The 23559-nt window shown below is 52.9% G+C and overlaps 4 protein-coding genes across 10 annotated transcripts in view; 2 read left to right on the top strand and 2 right to left on the bottom strand.

Annotated features, from left to right (window-relative positions):
- The window catches only part of RUSC2 (RUN and SH3 domain containing 2), a 56976-nt gene extending 55187 nt beyond the window's left edge, over window positions 1-1789 (top strand). For all 5 annotated transcript variants that reach the window (XM_028514427.2, XM_028514283.2, XM_028514254.2 and 2 more), the window contains 3 exons: window positions 1-829; window positions 919-1056; window positions 1140-1789. In XM_028514427.2, coding sequence (XP_028370228.1) covers window positions 1-829; window positions 919-1056; window positions 1140-1341 — 1169 coding nt within the window. In that variant the 3' untranslated portion in view covers window positions 1342-1789. The remainder of the gene's footprint in view (window positions 830-918; window positions 1057-1139) is intronic.
- CD72 (CD72 molecule) lies at window positions 75-23436 on the bottom strand. Its single transcript, XM_036021896.1, has 10 exons — window positions 23125-23436; window positions 22901-23002; window positions 22233-22304; window positions 21540-21626; window positions 20853-21188; window positions 18244-18386; window positions 17510-17622; window positions 16524-16652; window positions 14565-14567; window positions 75-89 (listed from the first exon to the last, which is right to left on the bottom strand). Exons 1-8 carry the CDS (start codon window positions 23204-23206, stop codon window positions 16529-16531), a joined length of 1059 nt encoding a protein of 352 aa, XP_035877789.1. The 5' UTR covers window positions 23207-23436; the 3' UTR covers window positions 75-89; window positions 14565-14567; window positions 16524-16528.
- Window positions 1824-5274, bottom strand: FAM166B (family with sequence similarity 166 member B). Of its 2 annotated transcripts, none has more exons than XM_036021897.1 (6): window positions 3674-5256; window positions 3058-3281; window positions 2759-2970; window positions 2524-2575; window positions 2250-2447; window positions 1824-1984 (listed from the first exon to the last, which is right to left on the bottom strand). In XM_036021897.1, exons 1-6 carry the CDS (start codon window positions 3733-3735, stop codon window positions 1896-1898), a joined length of 837 nt encoding a protein of 278 aa, XP_035877790.1. In that variant the 5' UTR covers window positions 3736-5256; the 3' UTR covers window positions 1824-1895. The 2 variants fall into 2 exon arrangements, with proteins under 2 accessions (XP_035877790.1, XP_035877791.1); XM_036021898.1 differs by having other exon boundaries at window positions 1892-1984; window positions 2250-2379; window positions 3674-5274.
- Window positions 10706-15978, top strand: TESK1 (testis associated actin remodelling kinase 1). Of its 2 annotated transcripts, XM_028517753.2 has the most exons (10): window positions 10706-11927; window positions 12052-12173; window positions 12302-12350; window positions 12869-13015; window positions 13345-13427; window positions 13594-13684; window positions 13944-14027; window positions 14169-14258; window positions 14393-14507; window positions 14845-15978. In XM_028517753.2, the coding sequence occupies exons 1-10, from the start codon at window positions 11715-11717 to the stop codon at window positions 15729-15731; spliced, it is 1881 nt and encodes a 626-aa protein (XP_028373554.1). In that variant the 5' UTR covers window positions 10706-11714; the 3' UTR covers window positions 15732-15978. The 2 variants fall into 2 exon arrangements, with proteins under 2 accessions (XP_028373554.1, XP_035877788.1); XM_036021895.1 differs by lacking the exons at window positions 10706-11927; window positions 12052-12173; window positions 12302-12350; window positions 13345-13427 and having other exon boundaries at window positions 12876-13015.
- Window positions 23437-23559: the final 123 nt, after the last annotated feature.

Below are 23559 nucleotides of genomic sequence, written 5' to 3' on the forward strand. Positions count from 1 at the left end.
ACATCATCCAGACCCACTACCAGCCATGGGGCTTCCTGAGTGCAGCACACACTGTGTGCCCTGGCCTCTTTGAGGAGCTGCTGCTGCTGCTACAGCCCCTGGCCCTGCTGCCCTTCAGCCTCGACTTACTGTTCCAGCACCGGCTGCTGCAAAGCGGGCAGCAGCAGCGGCAGCACAAGGAGCTGCTGCGGGTGTCCCAGGACCTGCTGCTGTCCGCCCACTCAACACTGCAGTTGGCCCGGGCCCGGGGCCAGGAGGGCCCTGGGGACATGGACAGGGCAGCCCAAGGGGAACGGGTGAAGGGTGTGGGTGCCCCAGAAGGTGGAGAAGAGGAGGAGGAAGAGGAGGAGACAGGAGAGGTGACAGAGGCAGCTGGGGGCTCAGGGCATGGCAGGGCCCGAGGTGGGCAGGCTGGCTGGTGGTACCAGCTCATGCAGAGCTCCCAGGTCTACATCGATGGCTCCACTGAGGGTTCTAGGTTCCCCCGTGGTGGCAACAACAGCTGCAGTAGCAGCAGCAGCAGCAGCAGCGAGAAAAAGAAAGGGGCAGGAGGCGGGGGGCCTCCCCCACGAGAGGGAGTCGTAGAGGGAGCTGAGGCCTGCCCTGCCCCTGAGGAGACCCTGGGCCGGGACAGGGGCTGGCCCTTCTGGATGGGGAGCCCCCCTGATTCTGTGTTGGCTGAGCTGAGGCGCAGTCGGGAGAGAGAAGGGTCTGCTGCCCCTGCACCAGAAAGTGAGGAAGGAGCCTCAGGGCCTTCACCTGGGGGCATCAAGTGGGGATACCTCTTTGGGTCCCGAAAGCCTCAGCGGGAAGCTCGGCCCACAAACAGGTAAGAGGTAGCCCGTGGAATAAGCAGAGCGAGTGGGGGAGCCTGACCTCGGCCAGGGCACAGACAGCGCCCCGACTGCCTTCCCCTAGGCTCCCATCGGACTGGCTGAGTCTGGACAAGTCCATGTTTCAACTAGTGGCACAGACAGTGGGTGTCCGCCGGGAACCAGAGCCCAGGGACAGCCTGCAGGAGCCACACTCTCCAGCCCTGCCCTCCAAGCCTCCGTGGTGAGCCCTGGGAGACAGAAGGATCGGGGGCTAGATTTGGCTTTGGGTGGGGATCCTCTGACCTCCATTTGTTGTTTTCCCAGCGAAGTAAAGGCACTGTGCCACCATCTGGCCACAGGCCCTGGACAGCTGAGCTTCCACAAGGGAGATACCCTTCGAGTGCTGGGGCCAGCCGGAGGAGACTGGCTGCGCTGTAGTCGTGGCCCTGACACTGGCCTGGTACCTCTGGCCTACGTGACTTTGACCCCAACTCCAAGTTCAACTCCTGGAAGCAGCCAAAACTGAGGCCCTGTGCATGCTGGTGGCCTCAGGGACCCTCATAACCCCCAGACTCAGAGCCTGAGAGCCCTTCCCAAGCCCTCGGGCTTGGCTACAGAGAGCAGACTGAGAGCTGGGCCACTTATCCCTATGCTCAGTATTAATTACTCCCCCTTAACTGTGCCAGTGACCTCGTCTAGACCTCCACCCAGGGAAGGCGGGAAGGGACGCAGCACTGGGCTGCCAGCATTTCCCCGCCCATGTGGGCCAGCCTTCCCACAGGTGCAAGGCCCCCTAGGCCGAGCAGTGATGACGTCGGTGGTAGTCCAGGGGCAGATCCCGAAGTTCCCAGATGTAAATAGGCTGCGGCCAGTGCCTGGCGGTCAGAGGAGGGAAGAGGAGCCCAGGCTTCTGTTTATGTATTTATTTATTTATTTATTACACCTATTAATAAAAAAGGTGCTTGGCCTCCAAACCATTTTCTCTTTGTGCCTGCCCCCACCCTCCAGCCCATCTCTCTCTCTTCCAAAAGGATGGCTGGGAAAGATGAAAAGGGAAGAGAGAACTTGCAGTCCAGGTACCTACGCCATGACCTGTTTCTGGAAGGTGCTGAGGCCCAGAGCATTGTGGGTGAGATGCCCATATGTGCGGCCAAACTGGAACTTATACCCTGTGCGGCCAAGAAAATCTGTCACTTACTTCTCGGCCAGTTGATTAGGCCCTCCAAGCTGCCCTCCCAAATCCGGTCCTGATTCCCCACTGTGAGCCACCTAAGTCTCCTTTTCTGCCCAATGCTAAAGCGGAACCACATGATCCAAGGTCCCCCACGTTTATTAGTTCCAACCCCCAAACCACCTCTACCCACCACACGCACACACACACACACACACACACTCATCCCAGGCCCTAGAGCCTCTCTCGGGGGCCATCCTCACCTGGCACATAGCCCCCATAGTTAGGTAAAAGGCCCAGGTTCGGAGGGTAGGTCCTTGAAAGTGGGGGGAGATGTTTGAGTCCCATCTGGGGTTTGCCCGGTGAGTACATCTGTCCAAATTCCTGCAGTGCCTGGTTGGTGAGCACAGGAAAGCTGGAGCCGAAGAGGAAATGGGCACGGGGCACGTAACCAGTAAAACCTGAGGGATGTGGACACTGAGTCAGGACGTCCTGGGGGCCTCCCCACACCCCTGGTCATTACCCACCTCCCCTCACCTGACATGAAGAACTTATGAGGATCTCTGTCATCCATGGAATAGGGGGAAGCCTTGTGGGGGAAGTCGACAGAAGAAAAGTCGGCTGTCAGATTTGGCCCTGTGCTCTAACACAAGCCCCCAGGGAGTGGAGCAGGCAGTTAGGCCCGTGTCCCCAGCCGGTACAGAGGTGAAGCTCCCCACTCCCGCCACACTGCCTAGGAGCCTCACCCCCACCCCAGCCTTCTGGGTCTTACTTGCCCTGCCTCCTGCCCCAGCTCTGGCTCCTCCTCCTCCAGCTCTGACTTAGGCTTTGGCTCTTGGTCTTTTTCCACGTCTTCTCCCTTGACCTCCTTTGATAGCTCCTGCTTCCCTCGCTCCCCAGGCCGCTGGGTAAAATCATTCAGAGCCTCAGCCCAGACCTGGCTGCAGTTCTTGGCGAAGATGAACTGTGCCTGGGGGACAAAACCTAGGCCGGTAGGGGGCAAGGAAAGTTTCCGTTAGTGTTTGGGACACATATTCTGGAATGGGCACCTGTTCATATTTGTGTACATACCTGTGTACCCAGGGATCATGCTGCAACTGAGCCTTTTATGCCCATGTCTGACAGGCGGGCTTCCCCTGGGAACCTTGGGAGATCTCGGAGGCTGAATGGGAGGCAGGAGAACGCGACGAGCGGGGGGCCAGGCTAGGCCAGGAGCTCCTCGAAGTAGCTGACCAGTCATGTGCCCATAGGTCTGGCCCATGCTGAACCGAAGTAGTGGGCAGTGTCCCGTGTACCTGTAGCACAGGACTCACCCACTCACCTCTACAACCCCCCGCCCCACCGTCCCCAGAGCCAGAAACAGAGACCTCGGAAGCACTATGTTTTCTGGACTCAGCTGTGTATGCATTTGGAGCAGGCATATCTCAGTTCTCTGTCTGGGTTTTCAACCCTTCCCCTCTGCTGTTACCCTGTTACCATGGAGAAGACAACACAAAGCTTTGTGGCAGGCCCAGCAACCACTATCCCTTGCTTTCCCTTTTCTGTCCAATACCACAGATACCCCAGCCCTGTGCCTCCTGTACAGGTATGTCCACTTGGCCCCCGAGATCCAGGTGACACAACTCCTATATCCCTACACCCCTATTCCCAGAAGCAAGCAGGGCTGTGCTCTGGGTAGAAGCCTTACCCCGGGATATAATGAGGATTCTGAGGGTTCAGCCCCGGTACGAAGGTGCTGGCCACAGCCATGGGAACCCAGGCAGTCCCCTTTGTTTCCCTTTGGACAGAGGCTCTGGGCTGTGTATACTGTGTCCAGGGCCGTGGGGTGGAGCCAGAGGTGGGGGCGGGATTAAGGGAGGAGAGATGGGGCAGGGTACTAGTTTGATGACTGCCAAGGCCGAGGCCAGTGGAACAGGAAAGCAGAGGTTCACGGGCCTGTCTACTCCAGAACAAATGCAGTTCTGCCACCTGGGGGCAGGGGAAAGTCTCAGTACAGCCTCCTCACGCCAGGACCCAAGGAAGGCCTGAGGTGGGAAGTGGGAGAGCAAACACTGTCAGGTCCACTCAGCTGTGTCTTGGAAGAGGGCCCTTCCTTCTTAAGCCCTCATCGCAGCACCTGCCTGAGGAGATGTGGATTCTGCTCTTTGTCTTGATTAAAGGTGATGGACTTTCTTGGGAAAAAAGGATCTCCAAGGAGAGCCCAGAGGAGAGGTGACAGGGGAAAAAGGAAACTAGAGACATCTAGGCAGTGACATTATTAATTTTCAATGGTATAACTTGACAATTACTTATTGCACACCTACCATAATCTGGATCACCACCCATTCAACACATATGCCACGCCCTGCAGGGCAGCTTCATGGTGGCAACATGTGTACTACATAGGAGACAGAAAAGCTAAGCTTCATGTGACTTGGGGCAAGTAACTTGGTATCTCACAATCTCACTACCATTTATAAAATGCAGATACTACTCCTCACCCTGCTACTCCAAAACAAATGCAGTTTGTGAGGCTCCAATCAAGGTATGCAAAGATCTTTGTAAGCATAAAGATGCTTGTAGGGGACAGCATGGGCATGGGCCAGGCAGTCATGGGCTCCTAACAGCCTGTGCCCTTGAGCTGACCCTACTTTCTCTGCGCAGGTGACTTACCTTCTGAATTCTCTAACCTCCAACGTGAAGGTCAAGATAACCTAACCTACCAAGGTGCTGTTAGTGATAAAGTCAGATAGTGTGTGTGAAAGAACTTAGCACACAGCTACTAAAATTTAATTTCCTACCCTATTGTCTAGTATTGTCTCTAAGCTTCTAATACATATAGGAAGTCAATGAATGGTTAGCAAATCCAGTGGACACAGGTATTTTACTGTGAGAGTTCCAAGGAAAGAAATATGAGGGTAATGTTGGGATTTAAGACTAGGGGGCAAATTCGAGTATGTTAAGAAAAGAAATCAGATCTTAAGAGAAGAATAGACTGGGAAGACGAGATCTCAGAGACATTGGGGAGCATGATGAGAACTCAGCTCCGGGGCGCAGTCAAGGCCAGGCCAGCCCGCCTTCCCGAGGAGCCTCTGCTCTCCGCCCCACCCCACGACAGTGCCCGCTCTGACAAGCGCACATCCCTGACTCCTGAGGAACTGCACAAGAGCACTGGGTCCTGAGAAATACAGTTCCTATTCCCCACCGTTCTGCCAAGGACAGCCTGGGTATGTGTCACTTAGAGCTGGAGTTGTAGGGGATGTGGCTCACAATTAGAGAAATCTGTTAGAGCAGTGATATCCAACCTTTTCCATCTCATGGCACAACTAAACTACTAAAATTCTGCCGATCAGGCAAAAAAATAGGTGTAATTTTGATTCATTGACACCGGGCAGCTATTGTTGTGTTGGCTGTTGTCATTTTTTTATTTGACAATCTAAGGGAAAAGTGGTCTGTGCTCCAGACTAAAGTCAGGTATTGAGCATTTTAAAAATTCTTGCGGCACACTGCTTGAAAATCCCTGTGCTAGAGTGAGGGTGGGAGCTGAGGGGAGAACCCAGAATAGCAGCAGTGGTCAAAATTAACAACCTGGACATTTGGATTCTGTAACAGACACCACTGGTTGCATACCTCATGCCTATTCCCTACCCCCATCTCCATCTTTCCTAACGGAATCTTAATTTTGTTTGGCCGAGCAGCCAGAAACTTCAGGAAAGCCTGGAACCAGCCCTAGGAGTGAGTCTTGATTAGTCTAAGCCCATCATAGTGGTCCCGTACCTCTTGCCAAGGATAGGCTAGCATAAGCTTGTGGCATTCTGGCAACATGAGAGGGAGTCCGGGATGAGGGAGGCTCCTGGGAGGAGTTTCTTTCCTTTTAAGAAAGAGGCACAGCAAATTAAATAGCAAGAGATGTGCAAGAAGGAATAATGTCCTTTCTTGCCTCTAGAAGTTCTGCAGATGTGATGATGGAACTTTGGCAGGCATCGTGAAACCTAATCTGGGGACACAGTCTGAATACATCAAGGGTGGATGGTAGAGTAGAAAGGCCTGGGTCCCTGATGGTAATGTAGAGCCACTGAAATAACCACCTTTTAATGTGAAATAACTTCATTACTGTTTAGGTGACTTTAAGTTTTCTTTTACTTAGAGCCAAAGGCATCACAACATAAAAGTAAAAAAAAAAAAAAAAAAACATTTAGCCCTAACCAGTGTGGCTCACTTGGTTGGGCAGCATCCAGCAAAGCGAAGGGTGGCCAGTTTGATTTCCAGTCAGGGCATGTGCCTGGGTTGCGGTTCCGTCCCTGGTTGGGGCACGTGCGGGAGGCAACAGATAGGTGTTTCTCACATCAACCTTTCTCTCCTTCTTTCCCTCCTCTCTCTCTAAAAAAATAAACAAATAAAATCTTTCAAAAGAAAAACACCTGTTCAGCTTCTAGTTTTACTAGAAATGTAAGCTTTTGCCAAATTCATCTCATTGTCAGTTTTCCCAACGATAATATGAGGAACTAACGTCACTACCTCAATGAGTAGGATAAGAGATGAGATGACGCATAAAGAGCAGTTGGCCTCGCGCCTATCTTATGCTAAGTGCTAGATAACTAGAAAGTCAGTGGTTGAAGTTTGGAAAGAAAGAAAGGAAAAGAGTTGAACATAGTAACAGAGGTTGTCAGAATCACCTAGAGTGAGGTTTTTAAAATATTCATATCCAACCCCAACCACATTTTTCTGGGAATTAGGGACATCTTAAATTGGAAAAAAACCTTAATATATAGAAAATTATAATAAAAGTATAACATTCACCTGGATTTACCCATTATTAATATTTTGCAGCACAGAAGTACATACTTCTATGTGCCAGGAAGGAAGGAGAAGCAAATACAGATAAGCACTAATATCTGTACCACACTCATCTCTCTCAAGCATCTCACAGCAGACGAACTGGCCTCCCTTATCAACCAGCTCTGCCTAGGGAGGGCGGGTCCTGCGGTATAGACCATGAGGGCTTCGGCAGAATAGGCTACAGACAGACTAGCCAGTTACACAGGCCTAAAAAAACCACTAAGCTAACTAGCTAATAACTAAGCAGTCAACTCAGTGAGCTAGAAAGAGGAACATCATAAGCTAATGAAAATAGGAGGAAGAATTTATGAAGCTAACAATAAAAACCAATAAATCAGAAAACCAACTAAAATAATTATAAGAGCTGTCTTAAAAAAAAAAAAAAACAATAACAAAATAAGCAAACTGACACAGCTAGCCAAAAGAAAAAAAAAACTACTCAAACCCCCTAATGGCATGAGGAAGTGGCTAAAAACAGACACAGAATTTTTTTTAATGCTAAAAGAATATTAAGTGAAACTATCTATGACTAAACTAGAAAACCTCGGTGAGATTAATATTGTCTAGGAAAATATAAACCAAAATCAACCCCAAACGATACTGAACACCTGAATAACCGCAGAAGAAAGGTGAAAGTGGTCAAATACATGCCCACTACAAAAAAGCCCACATTCTTGCCCTGGCTGGCGTAGCTCAGTGGATTGAGCGCGCGCTGGGAACCAAAGTGTCCCAGGTTCGATTCCCAGCCAGGGTACATTCCTGGGTTGCAGGCCATAACCCCCAGCAACCGCACATTGATGTTTCTCTCTATCTCTCTGCCTCTATCTCTATCTCCCTCCCTTCCCTCTCTAAAAATAAATAAATAAAATCTTTAAAAAAAAAAAGCCCACATTCATTTAATCTACAAAAGTAGTATGAACTTAATTCAAGACCTAGCAAATTCATCAGCAAACAAATCCCACAAAAGTTATTACAGAGGAGACTTGACTGGTATGGCCCAGCTGGCTGGTTGGTCATCGTCCTGCAAAGTGAAAGGTCACCAGTTTGATTCCCAACCTGGGTTGTGGTCCCCAGGGCACATGCGTGCTGGAGGCAGCTGATCCTTGTTTCTCTCGCACATGTTTCTCTTTCTCTCTTTCTCCCTCCCTTCCCCTCTTTCTAAAAATACATATTTTTTTAAAAAAGACTAGCAGGATATTCTCCAGGACTGCAATAATGATTGAACTAGAAAATCTATCAACATTAGTACATAAATAAACCAATGGAAATAAAAGCCACTTGATCACCCTGACAGATACTGGGGAAATCTTTTATACAATGAAATGCCTGCCCATTTGTGATTTTTTAAAAAGAATTTTTAGTAAACCAGGAATAGAAACATGATAAATTATCTAATTACATTAGCCATTATCTAATTACATCAAAGAGAAAAGTGAGAACCAGGGGTGGCAAACAGGTCTTGCTTATTGAACTAAATCCAATTAATCGTCATCACTTATAGGAAGAATACTGTGAGGTTTCTGGAATAGGGTCCTGGCTTAGCAGGAAAAAGTACTACAGATTAGCCCTGTTTGCCATGGGCGTAACGTGGATGCCAGCATGTAGTAGACTTGATAGTCTTTCGACTCTACACAGCAAAATATGGTAAATATTTATAAAACAATGGGGGAAATGTGAACCAGATGCTTGATGATATAAAGAAATTGTTCATTTTTTTAGGTGTGATGATGGCACTGTGATTTTATTTTAAAGAAGGATCCTTATCTTTTAGAGATAACATTAAAATATTTATCAGTGAAAGACCATAATGTCAGAAATATGCATCAAATAACTGGGCGGGGGAGGGGGACAGGGGAATAAATGAAAAAAAAAAATTGGCCATGAGTTGATCATTGGAGAACCACTGACATAAAAGGCACATGAAAGTCGGTGGTTTTACTCGGACATGTCACTGATGGCAATAGCACAACTGAGGCCGGGTCTCAAAATGGTCTTACTCACCCAGAGGAAAGGAGGGTCCATTGTTCTATTCCCTGTGTGTTCTTTTTTTACTTTTGACATTTTCCATCATAAAAAGTTTGAAAAGCAACAAAAGGATCTTCTAACAGCCTAACTCAAGGAACATTTAAAACTTATCTCTACTATTTAATGCTGTTCATTCTTCCATTTTCCCTAAACTCTCCATTTCTTGGATTCCATGGCACCAGAGTCTCTAGATTCTCTTCCCATCTCTCAGCTTGTTTCTTCTCAGTGTCCTTCATGGACTTCTCTTCCTCCTTCCATCCTTTAATGTTGGTTTGCCCCAGGATTCCACTGCCAGCCTATTTCTCCCTCTGTATGCCCTACTCAGATGATGGCATCTACTTCCATAGTTTTACCATTGCCCCTTCGTTTATGGCAATCATTTACCTTCCTCATTCACCCTTTCCTCCTCCTGGATTCTTTGTCTCAGTCAATACCTCCCCGTCACCTAAACTAGAAATTTAAAAATTATCCTCGCTGACACTCTTTCCCTTCACAGGACTGACTTTGGATACTAATCAGTCAGCAAGTTTTCCCATACCACTTGGGTGTTTCCTCTTCTTCTTCCCTATGATCCCTGTCCTACTTCAGTCCCTCATCCTCTCCTAACTGAATCCTTGTCAGAGCCTCCTTCCTAACCAGGCTCCCTGCTCCACGCAACCACCACAGTTATCTTTCTTAAGCAGGAACCTGGTGCCTCAGCTTGGAATTACTATCATCAACTGTAGTAATTCTCAAATTTGGATAAAGGGTTATACACGTGTCCATTAAAGTACCTATTATCATGTTACTTAAACAAAATGAGACATTAATTCCTAATATTTTCAGATCTCATACTTCCATAGAAAGCAAATTTACAAATTAAATCGTTGTAGATGTTAACTTTAATTTACAGTGATGAATGAGTTTGTTTTGCTGAGACCAAATTGCCTCTGGAAGAATGAATATGATGTACACGATCCAGGCACAGGCTTCCGCAGATTGGCCCGTCACCACTGGCTCTGGAAGGGCTGTGAATCTCTCCTGGCATTCCCTCCAAACTTGGGCAAAACCTCACCGAGACAGCATCGGACCTTCTCCCGGCCCTAATGCATCCTTCGTAATTTAAGACTGTCTTTATTTAGTCTTTTCTCATTAGCTCTTGACAAAGTACTTCGCCCCAGCTCTCATAAACATGAGACAGGTCTCTAATTTTCAGCTTACCACAGAAAAAGAAATACAGTACTTTGGAATTTTTGAAGAGACTCGGCCGCGCTCTTTCACGCTCTGTCGCAGCCAGTTCCTTCTGGAGGCCCGAAGCCTCTACTTCCACCGCCCCCCATTCCACCGCTAGGTGGCGTTCAGCGACGCCCCCTCCGCTTGTCTGGGAGCTGTTGCCGGGATCCAGCGAAGTCCCCCACTCTGTGGCAATGATTGGCTATCTCGCCGGACGAACCCGAAGAGAACCGGAAGCGCCGGGTACGGCGAGTGCACAGGGTCCGGAAACGCTGAGTGCGCTTTTAGGGCTCTGCGCCGATTTAGACGCCTGCTGCAGCTCCTCCTCCCGCCTGAGGGAGGCAGAACGGGTTCCTACCTGACGGAGGGCGGAACCTGCTGAGAGGGGTCACACTAATAAGGGCTGGGCCACACTGAGGGGAGGAGTCACGTTAAGAGGAGGGGTCACAATGACTGGTGGAGTCACTCAGATGTGAGGTCACACTGCGTGGAACACACAGAGGAGGCATTGACAGGTTCTGGTACACACTGACGTTAGCAGTGTGACACTGAGGAAAGGTCCCTCTGAAGGGAGTGAGGTGTTCCACTGGGGAAGAGAGGGCTCTTGGAGGGGAAGGGGGCCTTGAGGGGCGGAGCTTGGCCAAGGGGTGGGATCTCGTGGAAGGCGGGGCTTTCCTGCAGGTGGAGATTTCTCCTATGAGAAAAAGGGTCATTTCGACCAAATAGTAAGGTCAAGGCTGTGTTATAAGGAGGAGGCTCTGAAATTTGAACTTTATTCGAGGGAGATGGGATGAAGTGAGGAGGAATTGGGGCCACATTAGGGATGGGCTGGCCAAGGGCTCACAGCCTCCCAGGAAGGAAGTTTCAGGGAGTGCAGAGGTTTATGGTGCAGGGGTGGAGACCTGGGGAATAGGTAGGGTGGGCCCGGGTGGAGGCCAGGAAGGCGGGCAGGTTGCTGGGCTGCCTTAGATTTTGATTGGCCATGAGGAGTCTAATTTTTTGCCCTGCTGGTCCATGGAGCCCAGAAATCCGGCGGCTTCCCAAGCCCGGCCCTCAACGACAGCGACCTGAAGTGGGAGGGGAAAAAAAGAGTCCTCGAGCAGCAAAAGACATATGACCTGCACGTACGCACTATCAGCCCTTAACTCTCTTCAGTTATTCAGCTCGAGCCTGAATTTATTTGACCCCGACGCCCTGACCCACTCGCCTAGGGCGTCACCGCCGGCGGTTGGGGTTGCGTACCTGAGGGGGCGTGGCCGCTGCCTGGGGGCCGGGCTCCAAGGAGTTAAGCAGTGGCGCTGCTCAGCCCCGCCCCCAGCAGGCCGCTGAGCCTGAGCTCCAGCAGAGAAGCCTAGCAGCCCACCGCCGCCTCCGGCCCGACAGCCTCCGCCTGCCGGGAGCCCGACTGCCCGCCGGCGCCCGGGAGCGCCACCGCCACCGCCCGGCTCAGGCCCAGGCCAGCGCGGAGCGGAGCGGTGCGGCGTTCACCCGGGCCCAGCAAGCCGGCGCGGCGGGGGCGGGCCCAGGATCTTGGGCAAATCTTCCATTCTCCTAGGCGGGAGCAGGAGTCCCGGCGCCGCGGATCGGGCTGGGCCCGCGCCCATGGCAAGCACGGCTTGCCCGGGCCCCGGGGACCCTGCCATGTGAGGCAGGCCCGGGCTGGGGGCCCGGCCATGGCCGGGGAACGTCCCCCACAACGGGGCCCTGGGCCCGGGCCCGGAGAGGCGCCGGGGGAGGGGCCCCCGGGGCCGGGGGGCGCGGGTGGAGGCCGGGGCCGCCCCTCCTCCTACCGGGCTCTCCGCAGCGCTGTGTCTAGCCTGGCTCGCGTGGACGATTTCCACTGCGCGGAGAAGATCGGGGCCGGCTTCTTCTCTGAGGTCTACAAGGTAGGACCGGTAGAGAGAGCAAAGGGGCGGGACCAAGCCTTAGACGAGAGGCTGGAGCTAGGGGACTGGGACGCCGGCGACTCGTCCTACCTGTCCGGGACTCACCTTCCCCTGACACCCCCAGGTTCGGCACCGACAGTCAGGGCAAGTCATGGTGCTGAAAATGAACAGGCTCCCCAGTAACCGGGGAAACACACTACGGGAGGTGCAGCTAATGAACCGGCTCCGGCACCCCAACATCTTAAGGTGAGCGCCTCCAGCCGCTTGCTGGGAACCTTGCTGGGAGAAGGGGAAAGTTCCGCTGGAAGAGTGGGAGCTGCGGAGAAGCTGGGTCACTTACAGTCTACCCTCCTATCTTCCCTCCCCTCTTCCAGGTTCATGGGGGTCTGTGTGCACCAGGGGCAGCTGCACGCTCTTACAGAGGTGAGGATGGGCCAGGAAGGGGAGACAGCCACTACCGGCAAGGGGAGAGTCATGACCTGGTGCTTCTATAGAGGAATAGTGAGAGGCAGCAGGACCTCCCACGGAGTCCTCCCCAAACTTCCCTTTGGGCAAACCACAAATAAAAGGCCTCAGCTGTTCTCACCCTCTATTCTCTAGAACAGTGTTTGTCCCGCGGAACTTTCCGCAGTGATGAAAATGTTCTGTGTCTGTGCTGTGCAAAACTGGAGCCACTAGCCACATGTGGCTAGGGGGCACTGGAACTCTCGCTAGTCTGAGAAACTGAACTTTTAATTTTATTTAAACTTAATAATTTAATTTTAAATAGTTGCACATGTATTGCATAGGACAGCCCTAGAAGATGAATTTGGGATCTTAGAGCACAAGCCCTTCCCTTTCTGACCTTTGTGATCCTCCTGAGTGTCCCCTGGCTTATAAGTAGGAGACTAGAAGAATGAAACCCTGATATTCATTCTCCTTCTCCTCTCACTATGCCCCAGTATATGAATGGGGGGACCCTGGAACAGCTGCTCAGCTCCCCTGAACCCCTATCCTGGCCTGTCAGGCTCCGCCTGGCTCTGGATATCGCCCACGGCCTGCGATACCTGCATGCCAAAGGTGTATTCCACCGAGACCTCACATCCAAGGTAGGCTGGCCAGAGAGGTCGAGGTATGAAGGGGGATTTGAGACCATTGTGTTGTAACTAGCCCATGATGTTGGAATGTGGGTAATAAATATGTTAAGATGTTAGAGAAGCAAGCCAATGGGGAATGGGGGACTGGGGTGAGGGGGTGTGCTCTCAGGGGTTGAGTACTACTCTGTGTTTGGAGTGATGGATGATGTTGCAAGATTGGGGTGTACTGGAAAACCGGGCGAGGGTCGGGGTTATTCTGGAGTGACAGAGCTTCAGGTTATAGACTGGGATATCGAAGAGCAGAGAGTGATGAGCGTGGGGATACTCTATGTGTCCGATAGAACTGTCTGATCCGTCGGGAAGACCGAAGCTTCACAGCTGTTGTGGGAGATTTTGGGCTGGCTGAGAAGATTCCTGTGTATAGGTGAGCTGAATGCCCCTGCCCCCCGAAACCTCCCAGAAGGCCCCTATCTAACTGAAGCCCCCAGGAACATTTCCCCTGGGGCGGGGAGGGGGCTGACCTCATGCTGTTTTGTTTGCGGAGGTTGTGTGAGTGGGATGCTTCTGACCACTCTGCCCCTGCCCTGCAGGGAAGGGGAAAGGAAGGAGCCATTGGCTGTGGTGGGTTCGCCGTATTGGATGGCTCCAGAGGTGTTGCGGGGTGAGCTCTATGATGAGAAGGTGAGACAGCAACCCTTCAGATCCAGAGACCCTTGAGATACTCTTGTAAGTCCCTACCCCACACTCCTCAACAGCCCTACCAGATACTTAGGAGGGCCCTAAGACCCCCTCCCCTTGCCCCTGACAGGTACCCCTCCAACACATGGAAACTGTCAAGACCCCCCCCCCACCCGCCATGAATTTGGACACATTCTAACAGAATTATGGCATGAAAACTGCCATAACATTATCTGCCCTTGACATTATCTCCTACCCCCAGGCCGATGTCTTTGCCTTTGGGATTATCCTCTGTGAGCTCATCGCACGAGTACCTGCAGACCCTGACTACCTACCCCGTACCGAGGTGAATGATGTCTCCAGGTTTGAACAGGAGGGACTCCAGACTGGGCAACTTATAACCAAGAAGGGTTCCCTGGACCTTGAGATCCTGATTAGGAAAACCTGAGGAACGCTGACTTGGGGTCCCTCCTTTCTGTCCCCGCAGGACTTTGGCCTGGATGTGCCCGCTTTCCGGACCCTGGTAGGGGATGACTGCCCACTGCCTTTCCTGCTGCTGGCCATCCATTGCTGCAGTGTAAGAGCCTCACCCTCCCTGCCCTCCGCCCTGTCTGTCAGCTGCCAAGGCTGTCCCGTCCCAGGTGATGGGAGGAGAACTCAGGGACCCACTTTAGGAGCACTGAGTGAAGCTGCCCTGTCTCTACCCATCAGATGGAACCTAGCGCTCGTGCGCCCTTCACCGAAATCACCCATCACCTGGAATGGATCCTAGAGCAACTGTCTGAGCCAGCCCCCCTCACCAGTGCTCCCCTGACACACAATCAGGGTAAGTGAGCATGACCTTGACCTAACTGGAGTCCTTTTGCCTTAGAGCTCAGGGAACTATCTGGGGGAGGCTAAGAATATTTATTAGTTGGAAAGGCTGGGGATGGAGGTGGGGTGAGAGAACATTTCAAAGAAGATAGTTTTCTAATTCTAGAGCCTTAAGGAAGGAAAGAAGAAAAAAGGTAAAAGGTGGCTGGAGGTGATATCTCTCCCTTTCCAAAGCACGCCATCAGACTCCCTTTTGTAAGCTCTAGTCCCACCAGCCTCCTGGTGAATAATGACAACTTCGAGAAGCTATCAGTGCTGAGAACAGTGATCACAGACTTCTCTGTCGACAGGGTCTGTTCCAAGAGGGGGTCCCTCTGCCACGCTTCCCAGGCCAGACCCCCGGCTCTCCCGAAGCCGGTCAGACCTCTTCCTGCCTCCATCACCAGAATCACCCCCCAACTGGGGGGACAATCTGACTCGAGTCAATCCCTTCTCACTACGGGAAGACCTCAGGGGTGGCAAGATCAAGCTCCTGGACACGCCTAGCAAGCCAGTCGCTCCCCTGCCCCTTGTGCCGCCATCACCACTGCTCCCCACCCAGCTGCCCCTGGTGACCACTCCAGAGACCCTACTCCAGCCCGGGACACCTGCCCGTCGCTGCCGCTCATTACCGTCATCCCCTGAGCTCCCCCGACGTATGGAGACAGTACTGCCAGGTCCTGGCCCCGCTGCTGTGGGCCCCTCAGCTGAAGAGAGGATGGAGTGTGAGGGCAGTAGCCCTGAGCCAGAACCCCCAGGACCGGCTCTCCAGCTGCCCCTGGCCGTGGCCACAGACAACTTCATCAGCACTTGTTCATCGGCCTCTCAGCCCTGGTCCCCTAGATCAGGACCTCCCCTTAACAACAACCCCCCAGCTGTGGTGGTGAACTCCCCACAGGGCTGGGCCGGGGAGCCCTGGAACCGGGCCCAGCATAGCCTGCCCCGGGCAGCGGCCCTGGAGCGGACAGAACCCTCACCACCCCCTTCAGCTCCTCGGGAGCCCGACGAGGGACTACCCTGCCCGGGCTGCTGCCTGGGCCCCTTCAGCTTTGGCTTCTTGTCCATGTGCCCCCGCCCCACACCAGCTGTTGCCCGCTACCGCAACCTGAACTGTGAGGCGGGCAGTCTCCTCTGCCACCGAGGGCACCATGCCAAGCCACCCACACCCAGCCTTCAGCTGCCTGGGGCACGCTCTTAGCAGTGGGGCCTCCAACGCTGGCCTTCAGGATGCCCTGTGAGGACAGCGCACGTGCCGGACAGGGCCAGCCCCAGATGGGCTGACCAGCTGCTCTGTACGGGGAAACCTCAGCATGGACTCGAGGGACAGACATTTCCTATCCAGCCCTGGGCTCACTCTCCCGTGGGGATCACAGAGCATTGCTGACACACGAGACTAACACATGCGAATTATTTAAAAATATTTCAATAAAACCGCCTGGCTGGCTCCGGGCTGCCCCTATCCGCTCAGGCCATGCGCCCTCCTCCCCCGACCCCCCCATTCCACCATGGGAGGTTCTTGAGGAGGCCAAAATCTTTTCCTGAGGTTTCAGCACCTTTTTCCCAGGAATAGTCCAGTTTCTGGGGCAGGATTTCAGGCAGGCAGCAGGCTGCCTAGAAGTGTTGGGCTACATCAGTCCTTGGCCAGGCACCGTCCCCGCAGAGCGAGGGAACCCTAGAGGGAGATCATCACGGGACCTGTGGCTGCGAGTTAGGGATGAGGGGCGCAGGCTCTTGCTGGTGTGAGTATCTGGAACACAAAAGTTATCAACGAGCTTAGTGTCACTACGAACCCTCATCCAGTTCACGCCAGCTCCCAGGACGGCCATGTCACCAGCCTCCGTCAGCCCCAGGCCTTCCCTCCCCCTCTCCCTGTGCCATGGCCCCTCCTATACGCATACCAAGCTCCTGGAGGCTATGGACACGACCCACTCCCAGGAGCAGGTCCTGTCCCCACAGGCTCCCAAGACTCAGTCCCATCGCGCATACTTACTCAGCTCAGTGCTCATCTGGACACTTAAGAACTTCCCTCTCACAGATGCAGGGAAGAGAAGCAGTACAATCCTGGGTTGCTGACCAACTCTGTGGAATCTTGCGACAGTGCTGGTTTTGAGGATGATACCTAAAGAGTGGATGAAACAGAACTGGGATAAGCTCTGGCCCCCTCCCTTCCATCCCTCCTCTCCCCTTGCCCTACATCAGGAGTGTCAAACTCATTTACACCGGGGGCCACATCAGCCTCGCAGTTGCCTTCAATGGGCCGAATGTAATTTTCAGACTATAAATGTAACTGTTCCTTAACAGTTAAGTGAGAGCTCAGCACTGCTGCCGGGTAGAAACAAGGTGCCAGGCCGGATAAAAAAAGGTGGAGGGCTAGATTCGGCCTGTAGGCCTTGTGTTTGCTGCCTGTGGCCTACATAAAACCTAGCCCAAGTCCTAACTCAGCCTACCTACCTTAGGCCATGTTTGGGTATATTTCAGGGACAGATGTCTAGACTCCAACCTGAAAAGGCTTCAGGACCAGGGGAAGGAAAAGTCACCCAAGGTCTTAAGGTGGAAACTCCAGTTAAGGAACATAGGAGGTGACCATCCTGTTTCAGGGCCCCTGGGGTTGAACCTCAAAGTTACCCTGCTGCCCCCTTACTTTCCTGGGACAACTCTAGTGCCCCAAGTGGCCCCAGACAGGAAGTTAGAATGTCGGTTCTTCAGCTGTGAAGCCCTAGCTTCTCCTGAGAAAGATGACATAGTTCTCAACTTAGTAATAAATTTTTTTTTAAAAAGCATGTGCCAGGGACCGCTAGGTACTGGGGATAGACTAGAAAATAAGAATGTCCTACTTGTCCACAGAGGAAATGGACAAGTAGGCAATTACAATACTGATTTGTGAAGTTTGAAAACAGGACCTACAGGGAAATTTCATTATTGTCTCTATGAAGGAATTATGAAGTTGAAAATACCCAAAACTCCTAATAAACTTACCCAGAGCCTTTACCATTAATCCAATGCCCATCCTTTGGCCTGCCGTCAATCCAATATGAATCAGACCAACCAATTTGTGCCAACAATTTATATAAGAGGCTGTTGCGATAACCCTGAGGGGAGATTCAGAGACACCAAGGTGTGTGGAGAGTGAGGAACAGCAGTGGAATGGGGGTGAGGGTGCAAAGAGGGGACCTGGGCTGAGGGAAGAAAATGAGTGCTCTAGGGAGACCTAGGAGCTTGACGAGAGGACTGTGCCCATCTTTGGTTGTGTGACACCTCATCAGTGACCCGTCCCTGCACCCTCTGAGTGCCGCCATGCAGATGCGGGCTCAGCCTTCAATTCGCGTCAGCGGGGATAAGAACTTCCACCAGCCTTTGGAGGGGAGTCATTCTGTGGGCTGCTGTGGTCGCAAGGACACAGTCCCTCCAGTCCAGCCCACCAGGTCTGGGGCCTCTCTGCCTGACGGGTCATGACAGTCAAAGACTCTGTTAGCCCAGAATGCTGGCCAGAAAGCTGAACTGAGAAACAGGTAAAAGTAAAGATGGTTCAGAAGTCAACTCTCATGCCAGCTCTGATCAGTAGAGGCCGCCTGGAGCACTGTGCTGAGCAGCTGCGTGGAAAAGGAATGCACGCCATGACATACATGCCGTGTGGGCACTGCCATTCCTGATGACCTATGTCCCTTCACCTACAAGTACCCACAAGGGTCTGTGAATAAGGGTATGCTTACTGAATAAGAATAGTCACTAACTATGGCCAGGCTGGAGGACAGGGTATTACAATAGTTTCTGCTCTCCTCCCAACTTCTCTTAATATGTGAGACGTAAAAGCATTTCCTCTCCATCAGTATCCATCCCACAGGACAGCAGGTGTCTGAAAAACAGAAAGAGTGTGAGAGCACAGCCCAGATCCAGAAGGGAGATGTCAACACTTGGAATAGAAGTGACTTCTCAGCAATCTAGTTGCTAACACGGTTCCCCTAGGTCTAATCTCAGCTCTGCCATTGACTTCCAGTCCTTGATCTTGGCAATCTTTCTGGAAATGCCAAGCCTCTGCATACTTAGTAAAGGCCTTTAACATTCAACGACTTTACTCCTTAACAACCTGGGAGGTTTAATAGGGCTGATGGTACGGTCCCCAATTTCTGAACAATAACAGTTCCCCACCCACCCGCCCCACCCCCGATTTTGGCTAACCTCACCTGGGTCCCCATAAGTGTTCCATAGGACTCTCATTCACCTCCTTAGCTCTCAAAAGCATCCCACACTGCATACCGAAAACTGCCCCACACTCCTCAAGCTGCGAGCCACCTCCTTCCCTCTCCACTCTCCCACAAATAGACAACTTTAGTCTCAATTTTGCTGAAATTGCCAAGTACTTGATGTAAACTCTATTTCCCTTCCCTCCACCTCAGAATTTCTCTTCTTTTCCTTTTCCTGGCTGTAGGCAATAAATATCCCTCTTTAACACCCCACACCTCAGCCTGTGCTCCTGATCCCAACCCACCTCTTTCCACTGCTTGAGTTATTCTCCTTGCCCCACCGCCAGACTGCACCTTGTAAGTCAGTAATTTAAAGGAATGAAATGAGTTGGTGTGGCCAAATAGAAAAGGGCGAGAGATGGAGCGGCATGCTGGAAGGTAAGCAGGGGCCTTGAAAGCCATGTTAAGCATTTTGTTTGTTTGTTTTTATATTACAAGAGAAGGTCAATGTAGGATTTTACACATAGGAATTTTGCTCACTGGCTACATCCCAGGTGCCTGGGCACAATGCTGGACATATAATATATTCTGTAACTTTTGACTAACTAACTGGAATGACATGCTCTGCACTGGGGTGGCAGGATCATATTTTTGTTTTTAAAGGGCCACCCACCCTGGCTGCAGTATGAAGAGTGGAATAGGGGTGTGGGGGATGCTCAGGAAAAACGTCCAGCAAGCTGTTGCTATTATCCTTCCAAGGGATGGGGCTGGGCAAAAGTGTAAATGGGTATACAGACTTGGTGGCGGGAGATGGGGGGAACTGCTCTCTGACAGAGCAGGGCATCTGCAGACAGCGAGACAGGGTAGTAGGGTAAGGAGTCATTATGGACAGCAAGGTAACCAGGCAGTGCTGAGGCCCCAGCTGAGGTCGAAACTGGAGTTGCAGTGGCAACAAGCAGAATGATTGCACCTGGGTGCAGGCATTGGCAAGGTGGACAGCTGAGTTCATCCAGAGTCAGACACTGCCAGTCAGGTGCACCAGGAGGGCGGTAGAACAAAGGAGTGAGCGGTTGCAGTGATGGACCCCCAAGGGCAAGATGAGTAGACAGAGAAGTGAGGACAGGTGACAGCTGCTGGAAGGGAGGAAGCAGGGGAGTCTGTGGGGTGGAGACCTCAGTGAGGTTGCAGAAATGTGCAGATGAGCCTGGAGCAGGGGCAGCTGCGGTCAGAGTGGAGCCCTGAAACCACCCTTTCAGGGGCAGAGCAGTTTGGGATGCTGAGCTCTAGGGTGCAGCTGCGGGAGTTGGGGGTGGCACTGGCATGGAACTGAGGATCACAGAGAATAAGAAAGTAAAAAGGGGAGGGCTGGAGGTGTTTGCACATAATCTCGCTCTCTGTCTTAAGCGTTGGGGGAGCATCCAGAGGGCCCCTGAGCTAGACTGAGCCCAACGTCGACCACAGATAACCGGCCCATGAACAACCAGTCCTCCAGCGCCTGGCAGCCTGCCTCCAACCTCAGCCTGCTTTGCCACAGCCCCTCACCTTTGATGTGTCCGTCTCTGCCATCCCCACATCCTGGCTAGAGGAACAGTTCACCCCAGTGCCCTTCCCACATTATCCGCGCCCACCTCGCTATGTCACCCACACTTGAGAGCTTCAGCTGCCTCGTCCACGACCAGGCTGCACTTTGTCAATCAGCAAATGTTAGTCTTTTGGGGAATCTCATACGTAACGAAAGCTAATTAAACTTATAGACCCTCTCTTTAGGATATGTGCAAACAACCTATCTCACATCAAAATTCAAGGGGTTCCTGGATCCTTGACACTGACATCAAGCTCAATATGACCGGAGTTTGTTGCTTTGGACAGTGTGGTTTGCCTTGCTAGCTTCTGACCTCCTCTCCCCCACCCAGATCTGCCTTAGAGCTGGGTGAGCCCCCCTAAATCCAGTATGCGGCTTGATCCTTCTCCCTGTTGGCTAAGGCTGCACAGCTCATGTCAGCCACTGCTCTGGTTCATTACCCCCAACATCTCAACAGCCCCCTGATAGGCCCCTGCACCCCTGCCACCAGCATCTCCTCACTTCAACCCATCCCTCACAGCAGACCCTGCCCTCTCTCCGCTCCCAGAGCACATACCTTCTGGACCCATCGTGTAGAAGGGTTTCACTGTGTCCCGGATTCTATTCAGCCTCTCCTCCAGCATCCTCCTCTGTTCCTCCTCCCTTTGCAAGGTCTCCTTTGTTGCCTTGCTGTCGGACTGGCAGGCCTGTAACTGCTCCTTGACAGCCTGGCAATCCCTTTGTTCCACCTCTAGCGCTTCCCGACTCTGGGCCAGCTCCTTCCTGGACCCCTGCAGATCCTGCTCCCTCTGCCCCAGCTGGGTGATCTTCAGGCGGAGCTGCTGCCTCAGACTGCTGTTAGTGGCTTCCAGAACCTTGTTCACGTGCTGGAGCTGCTGAGACACTTGCAGATCTGTTGGGACATAAAGAGAGATTTGGCTGACATCTTCTTCAGCCGTGCTCTGGTGCCCTGAGACTTTGGCATCAATCCTTTTTTTGCTTTTTGCAACTTTTTGCATCCCAGGCTGAAAGATAAGCTCTAACTGCCTAAACGTTAAGGAGGTACAGGATTAGACGAGGTTAATTCAGGAAGACGCGGTGCTCTAAAACAGACCTGGTTGGAAACCAGACCAAAAGCTAAGGATGTGCCGATAGTAACTTCCGCCCCTGCTCAGGAAGGCAAGTTGTTGGGCAGAGTAAGGGAGAAACTTCTTTGAGAGAAAGTTGTTTAGGGTAAGTGGAAAATGGGGGGAGCCATACTCACAGCGCACTCCCAAGGAGACAGCAGCCATCCCTAACAGCAGGCAGGTGAGGAGCAGGCCCAGGAGGTATTTCGAGAAGGCTGAACGGCCTTAGGGAGACAAGTGGCACGGGGGGCAGTGAGCCCCAGGAACAAGCTTATAAACGGGGGTAAGGGGAGGGGTTCACGGGAAAGAGCCTCCCTCAGAGGACACGGTGCAGGCATGGTGGTTTTTATTGGGCAATGAGTAGTTCTGCGAGTAGCGCAGGGAAAAGGGTCCAGAATAAGGGCTGGGAATTGTTACTGGTTAAGGACTGAAAGCACTACTTGTTAGGAGAAGGCAACAAATCTCCAGCTCAGATGTGAATGAAGACCATCCTAAATGGGCAGTGGGGAGAGGATCCGGGTCGACACCTCGGAAAGACGGGGGTGAAATGGGCAGAGAAAGGGGTCGCGGGGACCCCAGGAACCAAACCCGCCCACCACGGGGCCCAGCACTACCCGCATCTGGCGGGGTGGCGGGAGGGGGCTCGGGCGGGGGTGGAGAGGTTCAGCACGTTGCTCCGCCCCCAGCCCTGAAGGGCCCCGTGGGGTCTGCGCGGTGGGCGAGGCCTCCAAACCCGAGGCCCCGCCCGGCCCCGCCCCGCCCCACCCCACAGGCCTGCGCTGGAGCCCCGCCGCAGGCGGCGCCTGGTGCAGGGAGGGCGCGGTACTCACAGACCAGGAGGCGTCTGGCTGCTGGTGACGTCACGGGGTTCCAGGACGCCGTCGGCTGCTCGGCCTGAAGACCTGCGCGGGGCGGCGAACGAGTCCAGTTAGAAATGGGAAGCCCCGGGAAATGCCCCTTCTGCCACTCCACCCACCCACCACCTCCACCGCGCTGCGCCTCGGTGCCTTGTGCTACTGCTCCAGGTCTCCCTTAGCGCTCTGCGGAGTTCCTCAGCCCCCCGGCATTTTCTCGTGTCCCTCCAGAGTCTTACCTTCCGCTCCCCACACCACCGGGACCCTCTCCTTGTCCTCCAGAGTCTCCCTTTAATCTTTTCTGCTGGGCCTTTCTCTGCCTGCCCCAAACCCTCTCCCAAGAATGTTTTCTCTCATCCCTTTCGCTACCCTCTCTTCTCCCCTCCTCTGACTCCCCATTTTCCATTCGAACTCATCTCCCCACAGAGCTGCCCTGATCCCTCCCAGTCCCTGCCTCTCCGCTGGGATCCACCTTGCCCCTGGGAGCTTTATTCTTCTCCTGGCTGCCCTTTATCCAGTGCTCATTCTTTTTCCTAAGAACTTTCCTCCTTTTCCCAAGGGTATCATCCTCCCAAGAATGCTGTGGACTCCCCAGCCCAAGACACAGACCCCCTCCAAACACACATCCCCTGGGCTCTCCGTACCAGCTTTGTCTCCTGGTCCAGAGGAAGCCAGGCTTGAGGCTCCCTCTGAGACTGGGGGCACTTGGACATTCTCATAGGTGAGTTCCCCATCATCGTCAGGATCTGTAGAGGAGAGAAAAGGGGCCAAGGTAGGAGTTAGATATGGGGATCTGTGGGGTGGGCTGGGGTGGGGTCGTGAAGGGGATGGGGCTGCAGAGTCCAGGAGACGCCTCCTCCACCCTTACCCTGACCTAAATGGCTGGAGATTCTCTTCTTCAGAGGAGCCTTCACAAACCGCAGGTCGGCATAGGTGACAGACTCAGCCATGGTCCTGGGGACCTCTGCCCCACCCGTCTCCCCTCTTTCCACTGCACCAGGCTTCCCTTGCCACTGTCCCCTCTGTCCCGTCCACACTCTTAGGCTCTGTGTTTCCTCTCTGACTGTAGGGCTTGGTGCTTTGTCCTGTGACTTCTAGTCACAAAAGAGGAAGATGTGAGCAAGTGTCAGACAGATGGGTTCAGTGAAGCGGATGGCATCCTGGGCACTGGACGGAGGGGCAGGGGAGGGGAAACTAAGGTCCAGAGCATGGGGATCTGGGCTGGGTTGGTGGGGGTGGGGCAGGGGGTGGCATAGGACCACTACTCAGGCCTGTCTCTGTGTCATCTCTGTGTTCCACCTTC

Source organism: Phyllostomus discolor, chromosome 3 (assembly GCF_004126475.2).
Source record: "Phyllostomus discolor isolate MPI-MPIP mPhyDis1 chromosome 3, mPhyDis1.pri.v3, whole genome shotgun sequence".
In the NCBI taxonomy this organism is placed as follows: Eukaryota; Metazoa; Chordata; class Mammalia; order Chiroptera; family Phyllostomidae; genus Phyllostomus; species Phyllostomus discolor.

Coding starts and splice junctions, on each gene's coding strand:
- FAM166B (XM_036021897.1), bottom strand. CDS start 3,735: ATGGCTGTGGCCAGCACCTTCGTACCGGGGCTGAACCCTCAGAATCCT. Junction 3,282..3,673: donor AATCCTCATTATATCCCGGG/GTAAGGCTTCTA, acceptor CCTGTGCTACAG/GTACACGGGACACTGCCCAC. Junction 2,448..2,523: donor TCATAAGTTCTTCATGTCAG/GTGAGGGGAGGT, acceptor CACATCCCTCAG/GTTTTACTGGTTACGTGCCC.
- TESK1 (XM_028517753.2), top strand. CDS start 11,715: ATGGCCGGGGAACGTCCCCCACAACGGGGCCCTGGGCCCGGGCCCGGA. Junction 11,928..12,051: donor TCTTCTCTGAGGTCTACAAG/GTAGGACCGGTA, acceptor TGACACCCCCAG/GTTCGGCACCGACAGTCAGG. Junction 12,174..12,301: donor CGGCACCCCAACATCTTAAG/GTGAGCGCCTCC, acceptor CCCCTCTTCCAG/GTTCATGGGGGTCTGTGTGC.
- CD72 (XM_036021896.1), bottom strand. CDS start 23,206: ATGGCTGAGTCTGTCACCTATGCCGACCTGCGGTTTGTGAAGGCTCCT. Junction 18,387..20,852: donor CTACACGATGGGTCCAGAAG/GTATGTGCTCTG, acceptor TCTGTTTTTCAG/ACACCTGCTGTCCTGTGGGA. Junction 17,623..18,243: donor TTAGTGACTATTCTTATTCA/GTAAGCATACCC, acceptor ATCTCCCCTCAG/GGTTATCGCAACAGCCTCTT.